At 39.6% G+C, this 25,861-nt stretch overlaps 4 protein-coding genes across 7 annotated transcripts; 1 reads left to right on the forward strand and 3 right to left on the reverse strand.

Annotated features, from left to right (window-relative positions):
• Positions 1-2,253: 2,253 nt before the first annotated feature.
• Positions 2,254-6,759, reverse strand: Tsen54 (tRNA splicing endonuclease subunit 54). 2 transcript variants are annotated; one of them, XR_006882702.2, is made up of 6 exons: positions 6,572-6,759; positions 5,957-6,296; positions 4,528-5,544; positions 3,169-4,334; positions 2,561-3,083; positions 2,254-2,421 (listed from the first exon to the last, which is right to left on the reverse strand). XR_006882702.2 is itself a non-coding variant. In XM_046621798.2 (5 exons), exons 1-5 carry the CDS (start codon positions 6,589-6,591, stop codon positions 2,930-2,932), a joined length of 2,697 nt encoding a protein of 898 aa, XP_046477754.1. In that variant the 5' UTR covers positions 6,592-6,759; the 3' UTR covers positions 2,254-2,929. The 2 variants fall into 2 exon arrangements, 1 of the variants encoding a protein (XP_046477754.1); XM_046621798.2 differs by having other exon boundaries at positions 2,254-3,083.
• Positions 6,760-6,993: 234 nt separating this feature from the next.
• Positions 6,994-10,072, reverse strand: PolI (DNA polymerase iota). The gene has a single exon (XM_046621812.2). The coding sequence runs from the start codon at positions 9,802-9,804 to the stop codon at positions 7,813-7,815; it is 1,992 nt and encodes a 663-aa protein (XP_046477768.1). The 5' UTR covers positions 9,805-10,072; the 3' UTR covers positions 6,994-7,812.
• A 366-nt stretch (positions 10,073-10,438) lies between these two features.
• LOC124216818 (KICSTOR complex protein kaptin) lies at positions 10,439-13,661 on the forward strand. Of its 2 annotated transcripts, none has more exons than XM_046621824.2 (7): positions 10,439-11,047; positions 11,399-11,667; positions 11,733-11,899; positions 12,053-12,225; positions 12,310-12,391; positions 12,461-12,752; positions 12,935-13,661. In XM_046621824.2, exons 1-7 carry the CDS (start codon positions 11,029-11,031, stop codon positions 13,007-13,009), a joined length of 1,077 nt encoding a protein of 358 aa, XP_046477780.1. In that variant the 5' UTR covers positions 10,439-11,028; the 3' UTR covers positions 13,010-13,661. The 2 variants fall into 2 exon arrangements, with proteins under 2 accessions (XP_046477780.1, XP_046477779.1); XM_046621823.2 differs by having other exon boundaries at positions 10,441-11,289.
• Positions 13,208-25,568, reverse strand: Pli (E3 ubiquitin-protein ligase pellino). 2 transcript variants are annotated; one of them, XM_046621820.2, is made up of 7 exons: positions 24,772-25,568; positions 19,278-19,535; positions 17,700-17,931; positions 17,351-17,563; positions 16,927-17,214; positions 16,483-16,817; positions 13,208-16,184 (listed from the first exon to the last, which is right to left on the reverse strand). In XM_046621820.2, exons 1-7 carry the CDS (start codon positions 24,780-24,782, stop codon positions 16,058-16,060), a joined length of 1,464 nt encoding a protein of 487 aa, XP_046477776.1. In that variant the 5' UTR covers positions 24,783-25,568; the 3' UTR covers positions 13,208-16,057. The 2 variants fall into 2 exon arrangements, with proteins under 2 accessions (XP_046477776.1, XP_046477778.1); XM_046621822.2 differs by lacking the exon at positions 19,278-19,535.
• Between the last annotated feature and the right edge of the window lie 293 nt (positions 25,569-25,861).

The raw sequence follows: 25,861 nt of genomic DNA on the forward strand, positions 1-25,861 counted from the left end.
CAGGTGCTTTTTTTGTCGTATCATCCCCCCCGTTGATCCCACGCTCCTTTTGGTGCGTTTTCTGAGTTCCTTGGGGTCCAATTAGTCGGGAAAGAGTCATACGAATCAATTCTGAGACGAAAAATTTTTTGGTCAAAAAAAAAGGAAGGTTAACCCCTTTGTATTTTTGGCGAAAATTTTCGCGATTTTCAAAAGTGCTGGAATCAATTCTTTCAGGCACTATTCCGACGCAATTTTGCGAGAGAAATCGATTGGGCGCAGTCCCAATACGCTGCGATCAACGCATCAAAAGTTACAGCCAAAAAACGAAAACCTGAATTTTCGACATTTTTCAGCAGGTGCTTTTTTCCTCGTATCTTCTCTCCCGTTGATCCCACGCTTCTTTTGCTGCGTTTCCTGAGTTCCTTGGGGTCCAATTGGTCGGGAAAGAGTCATACGAATCAATTCTGAGACGAAAAATTTTTTGGTCAAAAAAAAAGGAAGGTTAACCCCTTTGTATTTTTGGCGAAAATTTTCGCGATTTTCAAAAGTGCTGGAATCAATTCTTTCGTGCACTATTCCGACGTAATTTAGCGAGAGAAATCGATTGGGCGCAGTCCGAATACGCTGCGAGCAACGGATTCAAAGTTAGAGCCGAAAAACGAAAATTTTTCTGAGTTGTTTCCCTGCTTTTGGTTTTGTCGATGTAATCTCTCCGGTGTTGGTTCTATGCTAGTTCTGATGCGTGAACTAAAATACTGCTGCAGAATTTATTCATTTTGTCTTTCAGAGAATTCGATTAGTTCTTACGAATCGCAGCACAGTAAGCTTCACATCAAGATCAGCAGATCAACAGTTACGGCTGAAATATATGGAATTTTTCAACGGGTTTACGGAAAGGTGGGGCCGAAGAAGTCAAAATACATTACCCAAAACATCAGTTTATTTAATATGCCTTAATTCTAGTACAAGTGTTTGGGTGTCAGTGTCCAGTAATTCCACGAGTTGACAAATAGATTCAAATTAGAAGTCAAAGAACAATACAAAAATATGAAAGAACATCACATAAGAAAAACAATTATTATATGAGGTAATAGGTATGCAGTATACATCGTCTGAAGTAGAATATTAACTAATCAGATAGTTTCTATCATAGTTCCAACATACATCTCAAGTTCTTGTCTGCGTACATGTGCAACACACCTTTGCCACTATGCAATATATGACGTATTATATTGTTATACTGTCCGTATTTCATGTGACCAGTATTAAAATGAATAGAAACTCAATATTTACCGAATTTATTTTATATTTCCTGTATTATTCGTCGTTTGCTGTTGGAGATCACCTTTTCGCACTCCTGAGGGTCGAATTATTCTAGAAAGGGTCATATAAATTGATACTTCGACTGAACACTTTTAGACAAATAATTACGGCTAACTAGTATTGTTGTGGATATTCATAAATACTAATACTAACCCCTCCGTATTCTTACAGAAAATTTTGGCGATATTGAATAATGCCGGAATTGATTCCTTGATGAACCACGCTACTTTAGATACGTTTTCTGCGTTCCTGGGGGTCTGATTTTTCAAGAAAAGGCTATACAAATCTATTCTGAGACCGAAAATTATATATGCACAACAAAGTAAGGCTAATCTCTCTGTATTTTTTGTTAATAATTTGACGACTTCGAAACTTGCTGGAAATTATTCTTTGATGCACTATATCGACGTAGCTTTGCAAGAGGAATCAATTACGCGGAATCTAGAATCGCCGCGAGCAGTGGATGAAGAGTTATACCCAAAAATAAGATGAATTTCTTTACATTTTTTCAGGTGTCCGTCCCACGATGTATAAAATTTTCCATATGAATCCCGTGGAGCCCAAATAGTTTAAAAACGGTCCAGCAAATCGATTCTGGGATGAAAAAATGATCCGGCCTAGAAACTGTACATCTCACACGCGCGTCATGCTGTTTTACATTCGTCACCTGACCACTGAATTTTCAAATCTCAAATTTTATAAAATCAACATGCTAGTGAGGTATGAAGGTAGACCATAAATATACATTTTATACACAAAATGCTTCCGTGTAACCATTTCTATCAATAAAATGATTACGCATGCATGAAGTCACATGCATGTAGTCATTATGGCACAGAAATAAGCTCAATAGAAAGCAGGTCGTTAGGTAGTCATTTAGTTATTACACCCACCTAGATTTTGTGTACCTTTCCTTTTTTTTTCACAAAATATTCCAAAACATAAATGTTTAATTTCTCATACATTGATCTTTATTTCACAATAGTTGATCCCATGTCAGTGGCGATTTCTGAGTTCCTGGGTATACGTCTATTGCAAACAAAACTACATCCAACTCTCTTGGAAACTCATCCGATGTATTGTTCACCATTGAATTGATCTCATTGACAGTGTATCCTAAGACACAAATACATTGCATTCAAATTATGAAGGGGAACTCATTAATTCGATTTTGACATTGCTCTCATGAATAAATTAAGTTTTGTCGAAACCACAGGAAAAAACTTCTCTCAAATTTTGGAATTAAAAAGTGAACCTGTATTAATTTTTTCATTCTTCCGGAAGCAAGAAAAATTTCTCTTTGCAATCAGAAGTCAATTTTCGTCGCATATACCCACATGCCCTGATACATCTTGCTGGTCGTGATTCATTCAAAAAATTGTTGATAACGTTGTCAAGTGTTTTTCTCCAATATAGAAAGTTTTTTTTTTACTGCTGGTTTCCACGAATTTCGCATTACAAACGAACGAAAGTCGAAGTTCTCGTCGAAAATTTACACTATATACGATCAGACATAATTCCAGATACAAGATACATCCATGTAAAACTTGAAGAACATAATCGAATTATCAGCACATGCACCGAACAAAATCCCGTGCTGATGAAAGGGAATGCCTTTGAGAAATCAGGTATCCGTAATATCAGGTATCTTTATAGTCTCCAGCTCAGCAAACGTGACTGACGTTTGCGACGCACAAGCGAAAACTATGGGCGACTCTTTGGCATCTTGCTGAAGACGTATTATTTCTGCCAATTCAATGAACGGAGTCAACTCAGGTCTGAAACAGAAAATTAAGTACAACACAATGCATATGGGTACACGGAGAACCAAAAATAAAACAAATTACAAGTTTTATTTCTTACCTGAACACAACTACCCTATACATAGGTGTACCAGGACTTGCTTTTTTGTAGTGCTGACCAGTTGAGTACAAATTATAAGAGATCTTGTAGTTAACGTGTTCTAGCTTTCTTGGACGTACAGCATTGCTATTCGTAATATTTTTTATAATTTGCAGACTTTGGTAAACTCTCGTCAGACTGGTCGTATTCTGCGGACCTACTAATGGCTTCACCAGCTGTGCCACCACTTTCACTTCACTTTCGTCGCTTGATGAATCCTTATTATTTACACACTCTTCATCATCAATTGTTATCGTCTTTTCTTCTAACCATTTTGCTTTAGTTTCGGCCCATGATAAAGCGCCGGGAACAATTTTAAAAGATGGCCTACCCATTTCTGCTGCCCGGTTTGGATAATGTTTCCGGCTCGAATACCTAAATACATCGCACCCTCTTTTATGACTATAAGTTGGTCTTTGAGGTACTGAATTCCCAAAGTGGCTAAAGCCATTGTAAGCAGACACTCTGTCACAAAGGATTCGAGGTGTGAGATTTAAAAAATTTTGTCCGGCATGAGAATAACTCATATTGGACCAAATATTTTGACGATGAGAAAAGCCGCGTCTAAGAAATGGTGACCTTCCCGAAATATATTGCGCTATAGCAATGTCTGTATAAGTACGCAAATGTACAGAGACGTGTTCCGGTTCTCTGAACACTGCGTAATTAGGCAAACTTCGCGAGTGTGCTCCTTGATTGTAACATCGTTGGTACATCATTCGACTTTCATATAATTCTTTGGAGAAGGACAAACCTTGCCATGAAACTTCATTTCTGCAATTTACTGAAATTCCATTGAAATTAACCTGAGCAGATTCATTGCGAGAAATTGTATTACTACAAGAAATTGATCCAGGCATATCATTTGCCAATCGCGATCGGACCTCTGGTAATGTATTATAGTTATCTTCATGTGAGTCGTCATTCTTGCTTTTTGAACGGACATAGTACTTTGATCGCCTTCGAACTGCTGATAGTTGAGGTCTGACATTACAGGGTAAATACTTTCTAGGGATCGGTTTAAGTAATGATGCTTCACACATGACATTTGGAAAGAGATTTAGCATTTCCATTCTTGACATCTTCTGTGGTACCTCTTCGATCTCATCATCAGAAACTTCAATCACCTGTAGATCAAAGTTTATGTACAACATGTAGTCAAAAGTTCTGGTAATTGACCAGTTGTTCACGAGCAAACTCCATTTTTTGCTGTGTTTGAGCTTTAGTCGACAGTAATCAATCAAAACGAAAAAATTATAATTTATCCACACAAAGTATTCAGTAGAAGTTAATATTATTATTTGTATTCTGATTTCTTACCTCATGCATGACTTTCTTTGGTCTTTCTACGTTTTCAAGGTCCTTGTCTGATCGAGAAGATTTTGGTACTCCACCAAGCCTTGAATGTAGACTTTCCAGCGGTGATACACCATCCATGTTGATATCGTTAATAGTGCAGCCACTGGATTTTCTTTCGGTCACTGGGAGCAGAGCTCCACTAGTATTTCGTTTTGGCATCCATTTTACATTTCTTTGTATTCGTGAACCTGGCCATTTCGATAATATTTTGATATCACCTAAAATAGTCTCATCAGAAATGATTTTCAACTTGGTGTGATGTCCCTGGTTATCGGCTCTTTTATTAGCCTCCACATTGCTAGGACCCGGTAGATTTTCAACTCCTTTGTCATATAACTCACTTGGTAACTTTTTCGTACTTGTCTTGGCACCATCCAAAGTATATTTTTCAGTTTCTGGCAGAAATGCAGTTTCCACATTAGTCCCGAGCGGTGCTATTATTTTCTCAACTTTATTGGTACCTTCACTATTCTCACGAGTGCAAGTTTCTGAACTGTTAGACATGTTTATTTCCGACCTGCTTTTTATATCATTGCCAGGTTGGCTTGAAGTCGGATATTCGTCTGATTTTTCCGTTCTAAGACTGCAGATATTGTGCTTGTCGTTTGTATTATCCACCATATCCTGACCTCTCTCGACTGGGTTACAATCCTGTATAGTCTCGGTTGAATCATTTTTGATTGATTCATCAGAATCAGCTACACTCATGCGAGCTCTTGTCATTCCAAAACCGCCCCGAGGGTCATGAATCTGTTTTTTCCTTTTTAATTTCGCCCATCGCCGAGAAGGATTATTCATATCAGATAGGACTGAATCATCTTCGTAACGAAATCTTTGTAACCGGTAACCTTGACGTACCAAGTGACTGTATACTCTATACTCATCTATGTTGCACTTTGATGGATTAGAATCCAAAAGAACTACATATGCTTGCTGGACAGAGAGCGCAACACCCTCCCATGTTAGTTCCAGACGATTCTGTAATCATTGAAACACAGCTTTAACAGTAAAGTGTATTAAGAATTATGTTGGCTATGGCCAAAACAAAGTAAATGCACAGTCTTCGGCAGACTGTTACTTGAAGAAGATTATCTACGTTTCTAGACATGCCTGTATAAATATGTTAAATTAAATTCGTCACAAAAATCTGGTACATGTAAGAGGTTGCGATTAAATGCTGGCCTGCTTCATGTTGTGAAATTTGCTGATCGAATATTTAATCATTTTTCTAATGTGTTCAATATAGCGATCTCTAAATCTAAAAATCAAGGAATAAATAATCACTTGCAACCTTAGCTATCGGTAGCCATGTTCACACATTTTCTCCACATGGGATAGTGTCCGTTTGCTTTAGTCAAATGGAGAATGATATTTAGAATTAGTTCAATACCAGCTCAAGGAGAAGCAATGCCTCCTCTGGGATCAGATACAGTTCAAGATTCTCTTCAAGACCAAAATTAGTCCACTCCTGACCAGACTTTTTGGTGACACGAGCCCTTGATTCTAGTGGTAACCACTCGGCTGTGGCAAGCTGAGAACTACGTTCTACCCTCTCTATTCCAAGTAAGTCCTTGCGATCCTTAAGTCCCTTTTCTATCTGTTTATTCTGTAGCCAAGAGTTATTCGGTTCATACTGCTTTTGGCCCTTGTGCGGTAACGTCTCTGCAGTTTTGTCCCACTTCTTCCATGCCTCGAATGTTATGCCCTTATTTTTCAACAGCTCCGGAGCCCTGCTTATCAAAATAAATGCATTAAATACAATCAATGCTGAGTAAACTTAGCACTGTTGTCAATCAAACCTTTAGCAAGAAAAAGTATGTTTATTTGTTACTAAATAAATGATTTGTCAAAGGGTGGAAATTCTATGTCTTCTCTACGAATGTTTACGTTTGCGTTTTGTGAAGATATCGTAAAGGTTATGTATCACAGTGTCGATCAACATTTCGCAATAGGATCTTAATTAGACAAAATTTTGTATCTGTATCTGAAACCCAATCAGCCGTACCTCAAAGTATTGCCGAACATTTTTCTGTCAACTTGAACATGGAAGTACTTGTCAAACGCTTCGTGTCATTCACCAATGCTTGCATTGTAATAGCCCGGCCAGCGAGCCCGGCAGTTTCCGATTTTTGTTTTTTTTTTCAAACTTCGTTTACGGGACCCAACTTCATTTGGTTAGTGGCGCATCCTCTATCTGTGACAATTTTCTTAACTACACCTGTCGTCCGGCAACTTTTGAAATCAGTGATATTTGAAAGAATATTAAAGTATATACTTATATAATATTTATAGACCACCTACAACTGGTACACATGTGGAGTTCAATGAAAAGTCAAGAACCAAACAAATAACAACTGTTATGTATATAGTATTAAAAAATTACAGCAATTTCTATTTTTCATAAATGTATCAAGTACAATGAAAGTACATACGCAGTTAGGTTCTTCATCTCTGGAGAGCTTACAATGATGCAACGATTCAATCGTCTCTGAAGTGACTTGTTGCTATAATCGAATGAGTCGACCGATGAGTTCTCACTCTAGACCAGCCCTATTATTCAGTGAACTCATTTACAAAACCAGTGACACTCGAAGACTTGGGTACTGTTTTCATTACAACAGGAAAATGTTTCTGTATTCAACAATAAATTTATTAACGACCCACGTTTGCTAATACAGTGGACAGCCTTCAAATATCTGCAGTTGTTTATGTACATACATATCAATTACAACTTACAGTACAATAAATTTTAATGCATATAATAATATTGTATTGTGATAACAGTATGTAATCTTATAAAAATAAAAACTCACTTTCATTTAAAAACTAGTTTTGTTCAAAATAGTGCAGGTATATACAATGTACATTGTTTGCCCAACGATCGTGCGATATTGGCTTTCAATTATTACCTTGGAAGAAAAAGGAAAATTGCTCTAGAAACTATTGACATTGAGTAATAAATCATAAAATGAGACAGTGACAGTCAATCTTAGACATGTCTTTAGGAAAAGAATCAGCTGAACAATCTATAGCGATTTACCAATTCTACAGAATTATATCACAAGTAACTTTCAACCAGTGACTGTGTGTTTATTCAGTCACAGAGCAAATTAAATCTGTTAAGCTCAAATTGACATCTTGGTCAGAAATTATTTTTTATTTATTTTCATTTCAATTTTAATTAGGTCATCCTCAGATTCGAGTCGATCGAACATTTTTCGTTGTATGCCAGCTCGTGTTACTCTGTCACTTGTTTGCTATAAAATATTTGAGTATATCGTTCGGTTTTGGTTTGCTAGAAGTTGACCACGACTGGCTGATTTCTGTTTGCAAGTCAATGGGGAGCGATTTGAAGACAGCTGGATCTGTTCCTGGTGGTGGTGATATTGACGACATAGGCGAAGATGGGCTGAGTCTCAGACTTGCCATTTCATTGCTCGGTGACTCTCTGCGGCCTCTTAACCAAACTTCAAGTTTGGTTTTTTTAGGAGATGGCTCTACCTCTCCTGAAGAGTCCTCTTCTTCCGGGGATTGACGACGATGATGATGATGATGGTGATGACGAGGAAGGTGACGATGATGATGATGACGATGAGGGCGGTGATTAGGAAGGTAATTGTGAGAGTTACCTCCCGAGGTAGCTTCAGCACTGCTAGACGACATGGATGGACTGTGTAAATTCAACGGCGGCGTAATCATACGATCTGGACTTGGAGTTGAACAGCACTTAGTCATTTCGTCTCCCGAATCTCTGCTGTCTACTGCGAGAAGAACATCGCTCACAACAGTTGTCGTAGCAGTAGCTGTGGTCGCATTTGCAACTGTACTAATGGCGACATCAGGAATTGTAGAAGTGTCATTGCTTCCAGCAGATGGAAAATCTAGTTCCGAAATTCCTTCCTCGGAACTAATGTCAAGTACTGACTGCACCGCAACTTGTTTTCGTAAGAACGAGGTGATACTGCTTCTTCCAGAGACGCGTTCCTCAAACTTTGTAAATGCCACTCCCAGTAGTGTTAAATGAAATGGTTTGGAGACATCGACCGCTCGATGAAACAGCTTCATGGCTAGGATTAGCATTTTTCCATGGTCATATATGCCCCCCTTTGTGGATGGTAGAAGAGTTTGAGGCAGAGCACACTGCCTTGTCTCCCTCTTACCTGTACTCGGTTTATTCAAATCGTGTTTTCTCACAGTTACTTTCATTGCCACCGGTATTCTCCCATCTTCAGTTGCCAAGTCTGTAAGTCGTCTAAGTAGGGCTCCAAGGCGCGATTCAACCTCTACTACCAATGACACATGTTTGAAACCATCCTCTATTCCTATCGACTGAGGTTTTCCAGATGGTTTCACGGCACTGTCGTCGATACCTTCGGCGCTATCCTTCAGCTTTCTGGCTAAGTCACTGCCAATCTTCAATTCTAAATCCTCCAGTGACAATCGACGCATATCCTCTACTGTTCTAATATTGTTCATTGCAAGTAGCTGGTCAGTTTTGAAACCTACTCCTGGTATTTTTGAGACAGGTCCAATCTTAGTAAGGAGAGCCGGCCCAGAGCATGGATATACCACAGTTTGCTGATTGGGTTTATGCAGCGAGCCAGCCAGCTTGGCCACCAGCTTGTTGGTACCAATACCCGCACTACAAGTTAAATGCAATTCTTTATATATACGAGCTCTCATGTCAGCCGCAATTCTGGAGGCAGCAGCAAGGCGAGCGTGACAGCCACAAGGACATTCTTCTTCGGACATGCCAAAAATGTTGCCAACAACTTGTTCCGGCTTATCTTCACAATCGTCGTAGTCGTCATCACAGGAATTTCCGTCCTTCATTCGGCAATCGGTGTCTCGTTTATCATTCTCATATCGTTCTACCATTGAAGATACGTCCACAAAGCTCTCGTCCATACCTAACCTCTCGACCAAAGGGGTAAACTGATGCAATATTTCCGATATCTTTGTCGATATTCGGCGATACTCGGACAGGTCTTCACCTCGAATAAGAGAGAGTCCGGGGCAAAGACGCAACGCTTCCTGCACTGACATGCACTTCCCAACGCCAAATTTCCGCGCCAAGTAATTGCTGGTGACGACAATATTCTTCTGTTGTACCCCCAGAGGTTTTCCATCCAATTCGGGATGCCGTAACATTTCTACCTGGGCGTAGAAGCAATCGATGTCCAAGTGCACGATGGACCTCGGGTGCCGCGCGATTTCCTCCGTGTCGCTGATATCCATTGACGCGTTAGAGGTTGGTTGCAACAGTTTGACAAAAGAACCTACGGTATGCCGTTTATCCGTAAGCCGTTCGACAAGTCGAACGAAATGTTGTAAAACAATTTCGCTGTCGTAACGACCTCGTGAGAAAATCACTTTAAAACTATACAATGTCAAGCAATATTCTTTACTTGTTTACAAAGCTACAGCGCGCTAGTACATCATTATTCATTGGCACAGGTAGCCATGTTCGTCTGGTCGGAAGTCGATTATCATTCTCACGACTCCAGTAGAGCCAACATATATGCTAAAAAAATCTGGTTCTAGCATGCAGAGAGAAACCTTAGCATATAATACCTCGAGATATATATATCAGTGCTCGAGATGCCAACATTGGTGAATTCATGGTGAATTCATAATAGACTACCATCCGTATTCATAGTCCCTCCCTTATCTCAAGAATAAAGGACGCCTTGATGAAGGCTTCCTTGAATCTCACAGGCGTCCTCGTTTCATAGTCACAACTTGGCTCCTCCTTGCAGGAGGTGGACATATTTAGGGATATGTGATTGCTTATGGTGGTCAAACTCCTGATCGAAGCGCCACTCGGCTATATTTAAATCTAACTTGAACCGCTTAGCTCTCATTGTCAAGTTGCGTCGGTGATGAAAGTGTATAACCTCAAAGAAGTTAACCTGTCAACTGGCTGTAATCCGCATCATACGGGTCATAAGTGCATAGACGCCAAGCGCAAGCGGAAGCGCTGGCTACATGAAACGAAACAGCCAATCGCAGTGCCGAAGGTTTCCTCAAGGAGGCTCGAGACCTGCCTTGAAAGGAGGCCAATAAGGCTCCTTATTCTGTCGAGGAAGGTCTATGAAACGTGAAATGAGGAACAAGGAATCCTTGTTCCTCAAGGAAGGACTATGAATACGGGCGTACGTCGACTACGTAGCTGTACGTAGCTGCTTCACTACCTTCACCAGTGCTAAAAACTCTCTAGTACAAAGACAGAGCTAGTCACGAACCTGGTTGCGCAAAAGAGATAAAAAATAATTGGCAGCACTGGGAGCTAATATCGGAACGCACCCTAAGAATCCTAAGGATCCAACGCGTGATCATTTATGAATCGTAATAATTGGGTGACCGAGTGACACATGTCACACAATGAGAATCATTGTGAGAATCTGTAGAAATGGAACGACGTGAACATCGGATGTGCGGTCGAGCAGAGGCCAAGGGGGGATGAACTCTGGTTTTTGCTGTAAATTCACGATTGTACAATTACAAATAAAACCATGGACAATTTGACGGACGCGCATTGGTTTCCTTTAACATCGCAAGGGAATATTTATTCCATGACGAAGTTATGTTCGGCTATTGGTTCGGATAAAATATTAGTCGCATCTTTGAAAAGGAAAATTTACTCTTGCGAGTATAACCGAACACCGAAATATCGTCACTTGAGACCTTTGGTCAAAGAACTACTCTTCACCTACATTCCCAGTTTGTATATGATGATTGTTGTTTCTAGCCTAGTGAAACCGAGATTGGCTCATCAACGTCAAGTGTATATTGAGCATGCTTTTTCTCTAATTGATTTGTATTTCAACAGATGGGGCAGAGATTATCTCCATAGACGCTTACAACAAATCTGAAAAAGGAGACGAGTTTGTAATTGGAATTACAATAATGAAGACTAGTAATGACGCTACGGTTGAGAGATATTTAAATATTTACACAGAAGGCGAGGGTGATGGAGAATGCGATGAGAATAGCACCATAGAAACTGTGGCACAGAATTGTCTCATGGTTGAACTGTCTTACACCCCGTATCATCTGTATCACACGACTATGCCCAGTGGCAGACATTCTGTACGAGAGGTAAAGTTCCTTGAGAGTAAAAATAAATTCATTTTGAAATGTGACAAATTTTTTCATACTTGCAGGTGGTCTGGTTATTGTCAGGGAGTGACTACAATATCCACATGATTAGAGAAGACGAGGGAAGTCACGATTACGCTGAATCCTCTCTTGAAAAACATTTTCCTGAATTAGAAAATTTAGAAGCTATAGCAACATGGATCGACATATATTATTACAACAACCAAACAAGGTATTGACAGCCACCACTTCTAAAAGATTTTTAATAACAATCGCTACCTTTCTCCCTGGTATTGTTTCACATTCATTCGTTTATGCAATTACAATTTCCCCAAGGACTTGCATCAAGTTGTATAAAAAGTACACTGGTAAACTGTTGTTGCAGAAGAGTAACAGCTGTGGGTTGTGAATGTGGTTTGGTAAAAGTCAGTTTGGTTGATGTAGAAAATATAAACATCATTAAAAACTGGACACTGAGATATGACAAACCTGTATCAAGTGTCCGTATTTTTTGCAATGAAAATGTTGTACCTAAACCTAAATTTCTGGGAGGAGATGGTAAACATTTCTCTTTTCTCTTGACACATTAATGCATAACCTGACGTAATTAGTATGTGCTTGCAATAACAAGTCGTATTACAGAAACTGATACTGACGAGCGACATGAGGAACCAGCTCTAAACATTCTCGTCGTTAATACAGTTCATGCCTCAGTTGTCTTCATGTAAGTGACATTTGTAACTAGGCACTTCGTCAAGTTCTGATGAAAATTCTAATAGTATCATAACAACAGGGACATTTTATACAATGATATGGAAAAGGATGTTAAATTAGCTGGTAGCGACTCATCGGATTGTGTACTGTGCTCTTGTATCGCTGACATAAATATGGATGGCAAAAATGAAATTCTACTTGGAACATATAATCAAGAAATATTGGTTTATACGCTTGTCGATGACGCGTGGGAGTTCAAAGAAAGAAGATTATTCGACGCACCTGTACATTCGATGGCCTACCTCGACCTCACCGGAGATGGAATGAAAGAGCTGGCTGTGCTGACGCAGAGGGGCGTTCATGTTTTACAGGTGCCTACCCAAATATTACAAATTCATAATAATCCTGTACAAATTTGTACTGACGATACGCATGTTTCAGAGTTACTGTGTATAAAGAGAGTATCCTATATTCTCTTTACATTGTGAATATTTTTTTGGTGTATATACCATGTAAGTTACACTATAAAAAAATATCAATTTTCTTTTCACAGCACGATCCAGGGGAAGTTGAGAAAACGGTCATGCAACGTTTTAGGAAATATCTCGCCTTAAGAAGTTTAACATAATTGTAGCAGCATATTTATTCAAAATCGCGAATAAATGCTCCTTATTTTACACCCGACTCGAATGTAATATGCCGTACAATGTGGTAAGTTACATGTATTATAATCATTCTGTATCAATATACAATTATGGACAATCGCAATGCCACTCTTTGGTTTCCGTACGATTTGTTATTAATAATTGTTATAATTACGGTTGAATAGACGAAGAAAGTACTTTATTAAAGTACTTAAATTAAATCTACAATCATATAAATATTCTTAATAATATAATTTACTATAGGTATGTAATATGTATAATAGTTATAAAGTTTGGATGTTGCGTGGTATTCTGTTGTTACCTTTACGTGCATGTACACACTTATTTTTATATGTATAAATATTTAATACGCAAATATCCGCATGTTACCGCGAAAGCAAGTCTGGACTGAATATATGTTGTTTTATTTTATGATTTAGAAACGCATTATTATAACAAAAAGAGATTCAACTATACTCGGCAAACAATAATAGAATTTTCGTTACCCGTTATAATTTTGTACCAAACATTGATATCTTATTTGCATGAAATTAGAAAATCCAAATATTCACAAGTAGGATGTTAAAGAAATTACTTCCGTACCAACTTAGAAGTACCCGTAAATTTATGACGTCATTGTGGCAGAAAAATGGTTTCAGTTCGAAGTGATTTTGATATTGAAAAATAATTTCTTCTCTGTGCCTATGCGGTAGGCAAGCGGACTGCAATTGGAGTCCGAACATGTTTGTAATTTATAATAAAAATTTCAATATGATACACCAGCCAATTATTCTATCTTATACAGGTATTCACTTATCATATTGTACGCCGATATCTATCATTAAAAAATAACGTAAGGTAATAGTAAAAACGCTGGTATTCTTGTTTACGAAACCTCAGCAGTAACTAGAGTCGCGGGTATTACACGACGCAAGCGATAATATATCCCTATGCTCTAATAACTAAGTTCAACTAAGAAACGTATCAAAAACATATACTGACGGCGGTTTGTATTCTTTTTTTTTTTCTTCTTTCTATTATTTCCAACATTTTGGGTAAAACGTATGAACCCCAATCCGTGCTGCCATCAGGAATAGAGAACTCATCAAGATAAATTCATAATGAATGACATTCCCCCAATTATTAACAAATTTGATCTAATAAAGATCTTTCAGTTCACATAAAATTTTCTTTGATAAAGCCCGTCGTTATTTATGAAAAACTGTTCAACTGTTGAATAAAATTCACAATCTTGAACAAGGCTTTTGTTGTTTATGTGGATTTGACGGCAGCACTCGCCATTAGTCTTGCTCCGTGGAATAAATATACATATTACTTTTAAATATAACTATACAACTTGGCTAAATAATTAATGCTAGTGTCCATTTTCATAAATGCTAGCCAAAGCATATTTCTAATTGAGATTGAATCTACGTGAGAAAGTAAGTTTCCTACACGATTTGTATAAAAAAATATTTTTGTTATTTCTTTTCTTTTTCCCCCTTATTTACTTACCAATTTATTCATGTGATTTAATTTTTTTGTTCACTTTTCTTCAAGCAGATAATTCGAATATATTTATGTTATCTTAATTATGGAACTGGACATTAGCCCCATTCGCTTATTACAGGGTTTTTGGGCCCCTGCCACACGGATATTCGAATATCTCCGTAAATCTTGCGATTTTTCAGCATTTTGGTCAGTTGTAGAATTTTCGAAAAATTCACCATCGTATGGCAGAGACGGATAAACAGTCTTGTTGTTCTACTATACAATTTATCACGCTTAAATATTTCTTCGGCCGCATCAATTAAATCGATAATTTATCGTCGTATCCTAACGTTTGCCGTACTTCACGTAATATGTATACCTCTATGGCATACGATTCACTCATTTCCGAATACTTTCATTATTCCTGTCATTACCACGCACTCACGTTCCTTACCTCCCTCTTTTCACCGTAGTTTTAAATACAATTACCATCTTGATACGCGGCCAATATTTGCAAACATAGTCGTGGACATGACTCAAGTTTTCAATATTTTCATCATCTCGACCCAAATTTCAACTATCTTAGAGAATGTTCAATTGATATTACAACACGCTGCACAATTCATGTAAAAAAAACCTTTATGGTTAAAAAAAAAAAAAAAAAAAAAAAAAAAAACACGGAAAACTAAACACACGTCGATCGTATAAATTTATCGAAAAATTTTTACGTCCTTGACAGTCCAGTTCCCGACAGAATTTATACTTGAAGCCAATTGGTTTCAGCCTTGCATCTGATTATGTTATAATAAACAAGAATTCTCGGATGAATGTTTGGATATGTCAGATCACCAAAATGCAATAATTTAGGTAATATAGCTTTGAAGCGATATGCCTAATGGAAGGGCTGACAGGAAACAAACATAAACAGTTACCTGACTCGTAATACTTATGAAAATGATCCGTAAGAACTTTTCCTGTAATTTTTTTATACCGCGCATACTTAAGGCCGTTAATGTTTTATTTTAACACTCATATGAACATTAAACTGGAAGATAAAGACAACTTTTTGGACCTGAGAGCAAGTGAGAGTACATATTTAATTGTTATTTGCAGCCCAAATACGTGGGTTTCTTTTCCAGTATTGAGCTGCCTGATTTTCCCATAATAAAAAGCTGCTTATGCAGATTCCGCGTAAGAGCAAGTATATAGGTACTCCCACTGTATTCGGGGACGAAAAAGTCACCTTGTACGCTATGAAAATACGTAAGAGTCCATCAAACTTGAAAGTAATGGGACTGCATACGCGTGAACAGTAAAACTAATCTGCACCCGAGACTATTTGCATCACATTCTTCCATTCTTCGTGCCAGAAAAAATCGACGTTAAATAAAAATTGTAACTGCAGTCTTCAAATTCATATGCAACAACGATGATCGAGAGCAATGTAGGAATTCCAATAACAGTGCCTGTTGTGATCTCGTCGATTTATCGTTTCGAATGATGAAAAACAACGTTTAAAGATTCATATCCAACGACAGAATTTAATCCACATTGTCTTGGAAGATGAGCTTGACATACCCGGGTGTTCCTTCCAAGGGTACCGCGCAAAACGGGCATACCGCGTCGAATCCGTTTGTCCCGTGCGGTATCGCGACGTGTGCCCAGTACCTAAGAAACGGTCTTTGTTCATTTAAAGCTTCGATGATACACCACAAATTGTATATATACATGTCGTCAGATCGAATTAATAATTCCTGATACGTACAATGTCGATTGACTTATTATCGACGCGATATGATGATGACGATCATGATATTAATAATAACATTGTAGACAGCACAATAACAGTAGCGATATTGGATACCAGAATAACATTGAGAAGTGGTGCGTATTGAAATATCATTGCCACTGATACATACTGGATTGATGCCCGTTCAAGTGAAGAAACAAACATGTGAAAACTCACTTGACAGTCTTCTCAGTAGCCATGTGACCGCAGGGGCTGAAGGCATAAGTCGGTGGTCCGCTGTCGACGTAAAATGCCGGCTCTATGCCCATGCAGAGTTTAACAATGGGACCTGCGACGAGGCACATGGGGCACCTTCGCGTCACCTTGTCTTTTTCCTGACCCCAGTCATGGTGTCCCTGCACGTGACCGCACTTCAAATAGACGTACGGTTGATGCTGCTGTGCCGAATCCGTCGCAGCCTTGCGAGGTATCACGAGGGTGTTCAGTCCTACCGGGCATTGCGGTCGTCCCGCGTTTATCGCATCGACCAACTCTTCCAAGTCGTGCTTTGTCTATTCGAAGGTTCGGGGGGAATTGGTCGATTTCAGGCACATACAGTAATACCTACTACGATACTGGTATCGCTGCAAAGCGGTAATATCATCATAATACGATACCAACCGGCGATTTGGCGAGTCCCTCGGCTGATCTCCAGAGCAAGGTAGCCCCGCACAAGTCAATAAGTGTACCGTCCTGAAGCTCGTTGTTCTCATCCTCGACGACGCAACCCTTTTGCTGGGCACTCCGGCTCTCACGAAGTGAAAAAACCCCACCGCCTACACTGACCTCCCGCCAAAGTCCGCACTCGGCCTCGCCGCCGCAAAACTGACCTCTCGGATGCATGATCAATACACCGTTTGTCGTTAGTCCGTCTATCTCACGATTCTCCTGCCACTTTGTCGCCTTCTCCTGGGGTGTGCAACGAATGGAGAAAACCGTAGACCAGTTATTAAGGTTGGGGGAGGGCGGGTTGGAGGGGGGGAGCCGGAGAAGGAGCCTAATTACGGACACATTAATGCTCCAACTGGTTCGGGTGTGAACCTACCCCTAGAAATATATTTCTCGAACTGTCGAATCCAGCGGCGTATATCCTCGCGGTTCGCGGGTCCGTCCGATCGGCAAGAATTCTACAAGCGAACCTGCTGATTGTGCTCTGGGCTACGCGACCCTCGCTGCTCGGGGCCGATCCGCCCTCTGCACCACCTGGACAAGTGTCCATTACTACGAAGTCGATCGGCGTCTCGGAGGACCTGCCTATCTGTAGGTTTGGAGGAGAATAAGTTATGTAGTTACAGTACCGCTGTACACCTATTTCTTGTATAATAAAGTGGTTTGCGTGCATTCCACGTTACGATTGTAATACCTATAGCTAAAATTGTTGAACAAACTCTCACCTGAAACATATCCGTATCCTCATCCTCGTTATACTCAACAATGACGGCCTGTGTCCTGGTCAGCGTGTACGATATCGAATGCTGGGTTGTGTCGAGTATGGCCTTTGAACTGTGGGGTGTTTTAACAACGTAGTGTTTGCTCCGCTTAACACCACTCGCCGTCTGCCTTTTGACCAGAACAAATTTGCTGCGTCTACGGCCACGATCACCAGGTGGAAGAAATCCATTGTATCTGCGTTTAACAATTTCATACAATTTACAATGATGCACACGCGCATCCGCATACACAACAATCACCGTGATGCGCTTGGATTTTTTCGTTAGCAGTGTGCGGCACGTGTATGTTTTAGCCTACGTTAAATTCAACAATTTTCACCTCGGGTTTGATTACTACAAAATTTTCGCTTTGGAGGATAAGCGATAGATCATTTCGATGGGGAGGAGGTAAAATCCGAAAGTTATCTAAAAATTCGGAATACCTCGCAAGCCTGACTATGAGCTCTTGTTTATCGGTTATTTTACTTTCAACGGAAATATCCTCCGGGACATTTCAACGGGGCGATAAGCGGCTGCAGTGCAGCCTGAAACCCAAGTGGCCTATACAGACGATTGTTCGAAACTATATACAGCGAACCCGTATATGCGTGTGTGTGTGTATATATATATTTATGTATGTACATGTGCATGTATATAAGGTGTAAGTTTCAGGGCACTGAGTTACCGCACTGCGACTTGGCGCCTAGCCAACCTGAGATTATAGATCCACCGACTTCGCCTACCGTTTGTTGCCGTTGCATTCCTGACATAAAGAACGCTCGAATAGCTAAACCGTATGCTATATACATTGTTTTTCGATAACTATGTACTACACGACAAGGAAAACCTATTTGTGATGAATTCTCGTCACGTTATGTATATATAATGCGATCAGTAAAAATTTTCGTCTGAAATTCATCATCCGGTAGTGTCAATGTATCGTATTTTTTAAATAACGGGGTTCAAGATTGCAACGTCAATGTAAAACGATGCATGTTTAAGAAAAATTGTTATTTCGAAGATTACCATTATCTATATTTCATTACTGCTCGTAAAGAAAAACTTATGCAGCATAATTTGGAAACTCTGAGTCGTTCAAAGTCATTTTAAAATTAAAATACAGCGATTTTTGTTACAGTATTTCTTTGCGTCAACGTTACTAATTTCAGGCCCATTTTAAATATAGGTATAATTTCCTCTTCGCATTATTTATTGTATATGTATATGTATATGAAGCTGAAGCTGGTAGCCAGAGTTAGCAACCAAACATGTTAAACTTTTTGGAAATAGAAAAGGGCAGTACAGTTTCATCTTCACAATTCTGTAAAAGTTTTTGCGGTTCAAGGTATTTCACAAAAATTGGATTTTCTGATTTCATTAGGTACATTATTCGAATGAACATTAGAACGTTTTACTGCTAATTTTGCTATTTTTTTTTTTTTTTTAATATAGCTTAGAAAGGTCATCTTTTCCCATAATCGTTCTTTTAACCCGAGCAAACTTTTTAGGGGTTGCCGATAATACCTTGTAATCCCAACTTACCCAAGAATGACGAGTTCTCCGTACTTTACGGGTGGCTTGGCTTTGTCGTGATGATGCTGCCCGTGGTGACCGTGGCCGTGGGCATGAGAATGTGGATGGGGATGAGGGTGAGGATGAGACTGAGGGTGCGGATGATGATGGGGTTGGTGAGCGTGGCCGACATGGGGATGACTGTGTTTCAGGTGCGGACTGTGCGGTTGGCCAACTGCTTCGCCCTCTTCAACGAGAAGCGGGCTTTCGCTGCTTCCGCCATCCGATCTGAAACACAATTGGTGTAAATATGATACCCACGTACGATCGAGATTGCAAAACGTGTACGGTTAGTTGGATTCGTGCAATTACACATTCAGCCCTGCTCTTCGTCGTCCAGTGCATACTAGTATAGTACGCATACGTATAATATCACATTGTGCACATCGCTACACGATGACGCAATGTTTCCTGGCCTATATACGTCACTATATTATACAAGGAAAGAAAAAACGACACGGACGCGTGTTAGCCTTCCGCGAACCGTGCAAACTGTATAATAATAACAAGTACAGCCAAGGATTTTTACGCCGAAGAAATGCCGTGTAAATCCGTTTACACCCTTCGGGTCAGTAAGCCGTAATGGAATTCTAATCGCATGTGAAGCCGCAGGGGAGAAAAGAAAATTTACTCCAGCCACTTGAACGTATTATACGCGTGAAGGACTCGTATTGTACATCATCATAACATAATACGAATAGCTATTTTAAAATGGTCTTCCAAGTTACGTCTTCCATTTCCTATACTAATGTCCAAAACAATTTGACATTCTCCGAGATTAGTGACTGATGTATACCTATATAGTTACCATAATTGACGATCGTGAGGTGAACGATAATTTAACGAGCTTGAAATCAGTAACGTTATCGTAACGAAATACCGAGGAAAAAATCAGTATAAGTTCTTAATGTTACAATAATTTTCAAGGAACTAATATTTCGAAATATGCGTGTGCGTTTTGTTTTATTACGATTTACCGAATTTCAGACAATTCCAAACTTGCGAAATCACGGTTCTCCCCGTTTTTCCTCAGCATGAATCGTTACGATAACGTTACTGACTTCAATACGACGAATTTCAATGAGGATGAAGTTAGTAAGGTTACAGTAACGATGCATGTTTAGGAAAAATCGTTATCTCGGACATTTATGATTGTATGAAATTTAATAAACCATGATAAGCAAAACATACCTACTCGTATATTTCGTTACGTTAACGCTACTAACTTCAGCCTCGTGAATTTCTACGGTCTCTCCAAGGATTTACGGTCGACGGCGTGAGCCACGTGCGTTGCCGAAACACAGCCGCGAAAAACACCTGTTGACGCAGAACGAGGGCGAGGGTAAAAATATAGGTATACATTTAAGAAGAACCTAAAATATAACACTGCGTACCATTGTATATTGTTCGGAAATGACAAGAGTCGGATCAACGGTAAAAAGTACCTTGTTGTGCGTGAAAGAAAATATTTCCATATTGCACGAGCATGTAAAAATTTATCATACTGAAGTTAGTAATGTTATCGTAAAGATTCAATCTGAGGAAAAAATCGTAACCGTAATCAAGCAAAATTAACAAGTGTAAAATAAAGAAATTAGTGATTTATTCGCCGATGTTTCATTACGATAACGTTACTAACTTCAACGTCGTCAAAATTCTCGTTCGCATCAACTTGAGTGGAGGGAAGAAAAGAATGGAAGGTGCTGATAATAAATGAAGTTGATCCATCATTGCGCAGATACCCGTGAAATATAAAGGAAAAATAGTATATTGTGTAACGAGGAAGCAAACTTGGTTCTTTCGGGCCAAGCGTAAGTTTTCAATATGAGTCGTAAGTGAGCCGAAGACAAATGTTGCAAATACGCGAGGCAAAAAGACAGTCGCTTCCTTGTTGCACACGATTCTCTATATCACGCGAGTATGTTACGCGTTTTTTCACGAAGTACGAAATTGAGGTTAGGGTCGCGTGATGTCAGATTTGTTCGCGACGGCGCATGCGCGGAGTGCGGAAAATATCACTTTCACCACTCCCAGGATTTAAAAGTAATTTTTTCGGTACTCCGCGCATGCGCATTCGCAGAATTACTCCAGCGTCATAAAAACGGGTACTTTTCTATACGAAAAACCGCGTAAATCATGCTCGCGTTCTATAAAAAAATATTTAAAAAGAGACAAAGCCCTGCGCAGCGCGTTATTCGTATTATCATATAAGGTGTACTTATATCGGATCTGACGATGAGATGAGACGCGTCTGCGACTGCAGAACGACCACTATAATTAGCCGGGGTAACCGATGACCCGCATTTCCGCCCATTGCCGGGCAAACCGAGATAGATGAACGTACGGACGGACGGATCAGCGGGTGCACGGAGAAGTGGACTTAAGATTTCAAACTCCGAGACGGTATTCTCACGGTAGGAGGAATTAACTCAGATCGGTTATAATTTTCGTAAATTTTTGTCACATCGTACAAAAAAAGATGATTTGAACAATGATACATACGTATGAGTATTTTACGCCGAAAATATTTAAGTGCAATGTCCAAATTCTTTTTCCTGGTTGTGAGTATATAAAGTATTACGCTGCAGAATGTGTAATGTTTGTACGACGTTTAAGAGCCGAAGTAAACGCGGTAAAGAAGCTACTCCCTCCGACTGCAGTTACAACGAGAAGCAAAGATTAATTCTTATCGTTAATGTTCGTTTCGGAGAAGTTTTGTTATTAACGTATCACGCGAGGAGAAATTCCCGATCCTCGATCCTGCGAAGAAGGAATAATTGTAGAAATAACCCACAGCCACACGACACTTTCAAAGTACTTGTCGGGTTGCTTTAATTTTTATACGGTTTCCTGGTACTGGACATGTGTGTAATACGTTCAACGTATAGGTTACAATATTCTTTCTACACCAATGTACAGTGTGATCGTTTTCGATTGAAAAACACGTGAGTATACATTAGGGTGATCCTTATTTAGGGTGATGATGATTTTTTTTCAGACCACCCCCCAAATCAACTATAAATAATTCAAAAACAATTTCCTAATGCTTTCAGATTTTTATATCAATTCTAACCCGTGCCTGTAAATGGATGGATATCACCATTTAAAATGCACCTGTTTCAGATACATTCTCAGCATATAATTTATTCTAAGAGTCACGATGTTCGAATCAAACTGCAATTACGAAGATTTAGTGAGTATTGTTGCTACTGTCTGAGAAAAAATTCACGTCATCATACCAACCAACCTCGACGAATTGCACACCCTAGAAATTTGGCTTTTTCTTTTTATTTATAAGAAACGCAACTGTCTATATTACCTGGTATGATGTGAATTTTTTCTCAGATAGTATCAATAATGCTCATTAGTGCCTCACATTCATGGATTTTTTCGAACATTATTACTCTTACAGTAAAATATATACTAAGAACGTGTCCCAAACACGTCTATTTTAAATTGGGAAATCCTTCCTCTTCCAGACACGGGTTACAGTTGATATAAAAATCTGAAACAAATTGTTCATTGTTTTTGAATTATTTATAGTTGATTTGGTGGGATGATCCGGAATAGATTCGTCAACATTGTAAATGAGGACCATCCTAGTATACATACCTATATGCGTAACGGTATGCCGATCAGGTTCAATTACCGAAAACCCTCGCTGACAAGCGGCGCGAAGCTCGTCAAAAGTGGATTGCCAATCCACACGATACAAAACTAAACGCAACCCTTTTCATACGTATACACTTCTGTCAGCTGTGCATGAAAAGGGAAGAATTATATTTAGGCCTATTCGGTACTGCAGCGTTTCACGGCTCTGTATATCGAAAAACAAAATCACGAGGTTGAAGTTTCTAACGTTACCCTAACGAAATGTTAAAGAGTGGGGGGGGGGGGGATCACTATTTTGCAAGTTTATATTAACTTTGAAGCAGTAAAGTTTTCGAAATATGAATATGATTCGTACTGAAATAACGATTTTTTCGAAATGTAAATGATTACAATAACGTTTACTAACTTCAGCTCCATGCAAAGTTCACCTTCTGAACTCAGGACTTGTGCTAATAATAATCGACTGATTTACGCCGAACTTGCGGTTTGTTTCAGACGATCGGTTCTGCAAGTAAAATCGTACGTGCACAGAGCAAGAAAACGCTCGTTCGCCCTTGAGAACAACTCGCTCGGAAACATTCAAATATTTACAAATCTAACATTATATAGATAAAAGGTCGAGTCAGAGCATACTTCTTGTTGTTGGGCAAACAGACCCCGACCTTCATTGTCCTACAGTAATTTGGGTTCAAGGTATAATCGCAAATCAGTACGCAGTTAATTACGAGCAAAAAACTAAAAGTTCCTGCAGTTTATCATGTTTAGGAGAAAAATCCCGTTACTTCGCACATTTAGGATTATTTGAAATTCAGTCATCCGTGATGAACCAAACATACTCATATATTTCGAAAAGTCTGGTCTTGGAAAGTCATTCGGAAATTGCACGAATTTTACAGTCACTTTCGAAGCTGTCAAGTTTTTGAAGTAATAACATATTTATTCTTATTATGGTTTACCGCACTTCAGATATATTTCTAAAATACTTCGAAACTTGAATCGTTACAATAACGTTACTAGCTTCAGCTGCATAACAATCATCAATTTATACTCCGTTTAGTTTCCCCCTCGATAGTTTGATGGAACAAAAAATGAACAGTACCGCAGTTACTTCTCAGTCGAACGATTTTTCTTCACATTAAATCCAACTAACGCCATTGAGTCTTTATCGCAAAAAATGAACAATAAAAACCAACCTGGAGGCGGTGTACATTATTATACATTTCGCGTTTGCAGCTTTGTGAAAAAATTTTCTTCAATGTATTCAAGATTTCAGGTATGTCGGGTAGCGTAAAAATATAAATTGATCATGGCTACGCTGATGTACTTGTGTCAATATTGATGCTGTGCTTGCTCCCATCTGCAAAATGCATGTGGCAAGCTATACGGAATAAACAAGACCTCAAAGCTTCGGGAAAATATTTAACAAGAACAGTGTATAAAGAACAAACGAATGCTCTTGAAAATTAATTTCTTTTTACCAACATACCCCATTTATTTTTTCACATTCAATGAATCGACACGTTCGATGATTCAGGAACCGGACGAATGACGTATGTAATGACCTTAGTGTTGAACTCTGTTTGAGTTTAAGTTAGGTTAGGTTTTTTGTTCTGTAATTACAGTAGCGGTGTGTGAAAAGTCGATGAGTGGATAGTTTGACGTTTGAAGGGTGAAAAGACGTGTCGAAACAAGTTGGGCGCAATCGAGGCCGATACGCGCAACACAGACACGGCCTCAGGAAATTTCAATATAAAAACTGTGATTGAAGTCAATGTAAGTATACGCACGTCGTGCATGACGTGCATGCAAAGTAGAAAGTGATTAATGAAAAGTATTAATATATTTTCGTTACCTTATCACCATCGCAGGTTCCGCGTTTGAGCCAATTTTGCTGCCTCGTTCGGCACACGTAACGGGGGCCACTTTGATAACGTTTACGTTTGAAGAAAACTTGCACGAGTTCTTGAGGGAAACAAAAGGACAAAGATAGGATAGGGAGAGTGAAAGAGAATGGGTTACTGTGTGTGTGGTTGCGTACGTGGGAGAGAGTGAGAAAGGGGGGAAGAGAGAGAGAGAGAGAGGAGAGAGCGAGAACGAGCAGGGTGGATGAACGGCGGGGAAGGGAAGAGAGAAATGAAAACAATGCGATTACACAGAAAAAAAAAAACACGGATCGAGGACGACGGGTGTGATCCACTCGAGTTGTCAAACTGTAATCGAAGGTTGTTTTCACTGGATAAAATGGGCGGCGTTGGACTCTTCGGACGCCCTCAAACTGTCCTGATCCATGATTTCAGAATTTCAAGTCCAGCCACCGACGACGGCTCGACTCGGCGCACGAAACGGGGAGCGGGACACGGGTAGTAGTCAGTCTGTCGGTAAACTCGTTGAAAACGTTCAATCTATGTACCTTCACTTGTTACTGGATCACCATCACTTTGTGACACTCTTCAAGAATCGTACACTCTTATGGACGTGAGGTCCGTTCTGTGCCCGTGTGTAACACAACACGAGCTAGTGTTTTCATCGGGGATTAACAATCACGGGGCATGGCGACTGGTGCTGTAGTACCGTTCTACGCGATAGCAATATCTTCTCGGACAAACTCGGGACGCTCCGTGATCGGGACGCTCGAAACTCGTCTCGCTGCCGTCTCCCTCCCCCCCATCACCCCAACCGCCCTAAACCCCCGCTCCTTTTGCCCTGCCACATGTGCGCGCGCAAAGTTTACCAGCTGACCTCATCGGCCACGAACTAACGAGTTTTTAGACACGAAATGTCGACGAGCCTCGCGTTGCGAGCGTTCGCAGAACGTCCGTCATTCAACTGAGGATTATAATTAATGATCAGGATCGTTTCGATGGTCTCTAATAGAAATTGACTTAACTTTACAGAGGTTGATTATAAAAGACCTAACCTTGGCGTGACGATTATAATCCAAA

The sequence above is a fragment of the Neodiprion pinetum genome, chromosome 4, assembly GCF_021155775.2.
Source record: "Neodiprion pinetum isolate iyNeoPine1 chromosome 4, iyNeoPine1.2, whole genome shotgun sequence".
NCBI lineage: Eukaryota > Metazoa > Arthropoda > Insecta > Hymenoptera > Diprionidae > Neodiprion > Neodiprion pinetum.

Coding starts and splice junctions, on each gene's coding strand:
- Tsen54 (XM_046621798.2), bottom strand. CDS start 6,591: ATGTTCGGCAATACTTTGAG. Junction 6,297..6,571: donor ATGTTCGGCAATACTTTGAG/GTACGGCTGATT, acceptor TTTGATAAGCAG/GGCTCCGGAGCTGTTGAAAA. Junction 5,545..5,956: donor CATTGCTTCTCCTTGAGCTG/GTATTGAACTAA, acceptor CAATGATTACAG/AATCGTCTGGAACTAACATG.
- PolI (XM_046621812.2), bottom strand. CDS start 9,804: ATGGATATCAGCGACACGGAGGAAATCGCGCGGCACCCGAGGTCCATC.
- LOC124216818 (XM_046621823.2), top strand. CDS start 11,082: ATGGACAATTTGACGGACGCGCATTGGTTTCCTTTAACATCGCAAGGG. Junction 11,290..11,398: donor ACTCTTCACCTACATTCCCA/GTTTGTATATGA, acceptor GTATTTCAACAG/ATGGGGCAGAGATTATCTCC. Junction 12,753..12,934: donor GGGGCGTTCATGTTTTACAG/GTGCCTACCCAA, acceptor TTCTTTTCACAG/CACGATCCAGGGGAAGTTGA.
- Pli (XM_046621820.2), bottom strand. Junction 17,932..19,277: donor GGAGAACTCGTCATTCTTGG/GTAAGTTGGGAT, acceptor TGTTAAACGCAG/ATACAATGGATTTCTTCCAC. Junction 16,185..16,482: donor GCTACTGAGAAGACTGTCAA/GTGAGTTTTCAC, acceptor ACCGTTTCTTAG/GTACTGGGCACACGTCGCGA.